At 41.2% G+C, this 4,188-nt stretch overlaps 1 protein-coding gene across 1 annotated transcript; it reads right to left on the reverse strand.

Moving 5' to 3' along the window:
- Positions 1–515: 515 nt before the first annotated feature.
- On the reverse strand, positions 516–1,025 carry LOC128636765 (epidermal differentiation-specific protein-like). The gene has a single exon (XM_053689745.1). It carries the CDS (start codon positions 1,023–1,025, stop codon positions 516–518), a length of 510 nt encoding a protein of 169 aa, XP_053545720.1.
- Positions 1,026–4,188: the final 3,163 nt, after the last annotated feature.

A 4,188-nucleotide genomic window follows, 5' to 3' on the forward strand; every position in this document is an offset into this window, starting at 1 on the left:
GGGACAATCATTTCTAAACCATCCAACTCACCTGACTTCTGATGTCCCCATGTCACTAGCACACACAAAGACACAAGGGACACTCATTGTTCTAATAATAGTGATTTATTGCTTCAGCAAAGTATTTATATAATGAAAGAATAAAATGTCTGTCATATCTTCTCAGTCTTCAGCACACTCTTGTCATCAGTATCACTTCAGGGACACAGATCAGGGTCCTCTCTTCAGATGTTGGAGAAAAGTCCTTTCTGCACCAGTCTGTTATATTGGTGGTTCCGAGTGAGATTTGGTCTTTGTTCCTCTCTGCCATAACTGATTACTCAAGAGATGAAGGGTAAGGCTGATGGTCCTTTTAGAATAGACACATATCTTCTAATTCTTTAAATCTAAGTGAGAATAAGCATTTGAGGGAAGCTGTAGGACATCTAGCCAGGAGTATACAGGCTGCAGCAGAGGATAGCTACGTGATCAGGGGTTGTCTGGAGATAATCATCGTCTCTAGATATTGCTTTTCATTATTCAGACTGAGAAATTGGCTTCAGAGATTTCATTGTGTTGTTCCAGTAACCAGGCTCTTCATCACCAGAAAGAACAAATGTTGGATTTCCACTGTAATTTTCTTCACCATACAGGATCCAAGCTCCTTGTTGCACTTTGAAAGATGGACTCCCATTTTCATTAAATAGTTGACTCAGAGGAGATGTTACTTCTACATGCCTGCCATCATACTTGACATTTTCATACACCGTAATAGAAGGGCTCTGCAGACCCTTTGGGATTACTCTAAGGGAGGCAATGTTAGAGCTCATAGACTTGATGTCATTGTGTTCTCCTTCTCTATAGACTGTGTAATCACCCTTATAATTAATCTGGGTAAACACAATCCAGGGGTCCCCAAATACTTTGAGAGACAACGCTTTTTTCATAAACTGCTTCACTGTCAAGTCAGGAACATCAGATGTCAGAGTCACATGATCTCCTTTACAATCCTCTTGCACATACAGCACTATGTTGATGTTGCTCATTTTCTTTTCCTCCGGTGTAACTGTTATTTGGAATTCAATTCAATGGTATAACCTTATACTCTGTACCTTCTCTTTATATACTGTGTGTCTGAAGAGCAAAATTCAAAGGAAAACCGTAAATTACTGATGTTGCTCAATGTCATAAAAACTGGTAATATTTTACACACAGTGCGTCAGCAAAGCACCAGTTCTGAAGAATTCAGGACATTTTATATATATTGCCAAATGTCAGTCCAAACTTTATGAAGCCATACACATATATTTAACCCCTTAAGGACTACAGCACTTTTCCATTTTTTGTCCGTTTGGGACCAAGGCTATTTTTACATTTCTGCGGTGTTTGTGTTTAGCTGTAATTTTCCTCTTACTCATTTACTGTACCCACACATATTATATACTGTTTTTCTCGCCATTAAATGGACTTTCTAATCATAACATTATTTTCATCATATCTTATAATTTACTGTAAAAAGTTATAAAATATGTGGAAAAAATGTAAAAAAACACACTTTTTTTACAACTTTGACCCCCCAAATCTGTTACACATCTACAACCACCAAAAACACCCATGCTAAATAGTTTCTAAATTTTGTCCTGAGTTTAGAAATACCCAATGTTTACATCTTCTTTGCTTTTTTTGTAAGTTATAGGGCAATAAATACAAGTAGCACTTTGCTATTTCCAAACCACTTTTTTCAAAATTAGCGCTAGTTACATTAGATAATCTGATATCTGTCAGGAATCCCTGAATATCCATTGACATGTATATATTTTTTTTTAGAAGACATCCCAAAGTATTGATATAGACCCAATTTGGTATATTTCATGCCACCATTTCACCACCAAATGCGATCAAATAAAAAAAATCGTTCACTGTTTCACAAATTTTTTCACAAACTTTAGGTTTCTCACTGAAATGATTTACAAACAGCTTGTGCAATTATGGCATAAATGGTTGTAAGTGCTTCTCTGGTATCCTCTTTGTTCATAAATAGCAGACATATATGGCTTTGGTGTTGCTTTTTGGTAATTAGAAGGCCGCTAAATTCCGCTGTGCATCACACGTGTATTATGTCTAGCAGTGAAGGGGTTACTTAGGTAGCTTGTAGGGAGCTTGCAGGGTTAATTTTAGCTTTAGTGTAGAGATCAGCCTCCCACCTGACACATCACACCCCCTGATCCCTCCCAAACAGCTCTCTTACCTCCCCCACCCCACAATTGTCCCCGCCATGTTAAGTACTGGGAGAAAGTCTGCCAGTACTAAAAAAAAAGGTATTTTTAAAAAAAATACATTTTTAAAGCCATATTCTGCTGTGCAGGATCCCCCCTTAGTCCCCAACCTCCCTGATCCCCCCCCCCAAACATCTCTCTAACCCTCCACCTCTACCTTATTTGCGCCATCTTGGGTACTGGCAGCTGTCTGCCAGTACCCAGTTTACAATAAAATGTTTTATTTTTTTATTTTTTCCCTATTTTTCTGTAGTGTAGCTTCCCCCCCAAATACCAACCCCCCACCCCCTCCCAGATCCCTTAGGTCCCAATTCCCTCCCTCCTCTCTCCCACTTTAGTTTTAAAAAAGTTCCATAGTGTAGCAGTTCCCACCCGCTCCCACCCCGTGCATGTGAGCACCTGCCTGCCGCCCCTCGTGCACGTGTGCATGTCGGTGCGCCACCGGTGACCCCGCCCCCCTCTTACTGCTGGAACACATCGATGGCCACCCACGTCAGCTCCCACCCACCAACGATCACGGCCATCGCTATCCGATGCAGAGAGGGCCACAGATTGGCTCTCTCTGTATCAGATGGTTAAGAAGTGTTATTGCAGGATGCTTCGATATCGAGGCATCACTGCAACAATATGAAAGTGGCTGGAAGCAATCAGGATCGCTTCCACCACTTTCAAAGACCAACAACCTATGGGGTACGTTGTCGGACGTTAGCTGCATTTGTTTGCAGGACGTACCCCATACGTCGCTGGTCGTTAAGGGGTTAAAGAAATACAATTACTAAAAAATAAATAATAAAATGCAGTGATATTCTGTGCATATGTAAAACACATAGGCCTAGATTACAAGTGGAGTGCAAACATTATAGAAGGGTGCACTATCCATAAATCATACCCAGAGGCAGCTCTTGAGTTTGTGAGGCCTTACACAAGGCTCAAATATGAGGCCCCTTGACACAAAATAAAATGCAAAAATGAACCAAATAAATCTGAATATGAATTGCTCTAAATTTCGCTGCCATCTGTCCCTGCATTAACGTTCACCCAAACTCTTCCTATGGGTTTTGTCAAATATTCAACTTGAATTAAATCCTAAATTTGTTCCTAACTTACTAGATTAACATAACAAGGGTCTTGTCTCCACTAGACCATACAATTTGACCACAAGCTAAACTATCAAGGTTGCAGGGGGTTTAGTTAGGTGACTTTATCTTCTACGACCTATTCCTACTTTGTTTTTAAATCGTCCTTTACCCCAATCTGATGCTTTGTTCTACATTGATGACATTACTATAACTTGCAGCAGTAATCAATCCAGCAGTTAAGGGGTATAGCAGGCAGAGTAGTCAGACAGGCAGGGTTCAGCAGCAGTAACCAATCCAGCAGTTAAGGGGTATAGCAGGCAGAGTAGTCAGACAGGCAGGGTTCAGCAGCCTTATATCAGTCCAGCAGTTAAGGGGTATAGCAGGCAGAGTAGTCAGACAGGCAGGGTTCAGCAGCAGTATATCAGTCCAGTAGTTAAAGGGTATAACAGGCAGAGTTGTCAGACAGGCAGGGTTCATCAGCAGTATATCAGTCCAGTAGTTAATGGGTATAGCAGGCAGAGTAGTAAGACAGGCAGGGATCAGCAGCAGTATATCAGTCCAGTAGTTAAGGGTTATAGCAGGCAGAGTAGTCAGACAGGCAGGGTTCAGCAGCAGTATATCAGTCCAGTAGTTAAGGGGTATAGCAGGCAGAGTAGTCAGACAGGCAGGGTTCAGCAGCAGTATATCAGTCCAGTAGTTAAGGGATATAGCAGGTAGAGTAGTCAGACAGGCAGGGTTCAGCAGCAGTATATCAGTACAGTAGTTAAAGGGTATAACAGGCAGAGTAGTCAGACAGGAAGGGTTCAGCAGCAGTATATCAGTACAGTAGTTAAAGGGTATAACAGGCAGAGTAG

Source organism: Bombina bombina, chromosome 7, assembly GCF_027579735.1.
Source record: "Bombina bombina isolate aBomBom1 chromosome 7, aBomBom1.pri, whole genome shotgun sequence".
Classification (NCBI taxonomy): Eukaryota; Metazoa; Chordata; class Amphibia; order Anura; family Bombinatoridae; genus Bombina; species Bombina bombina.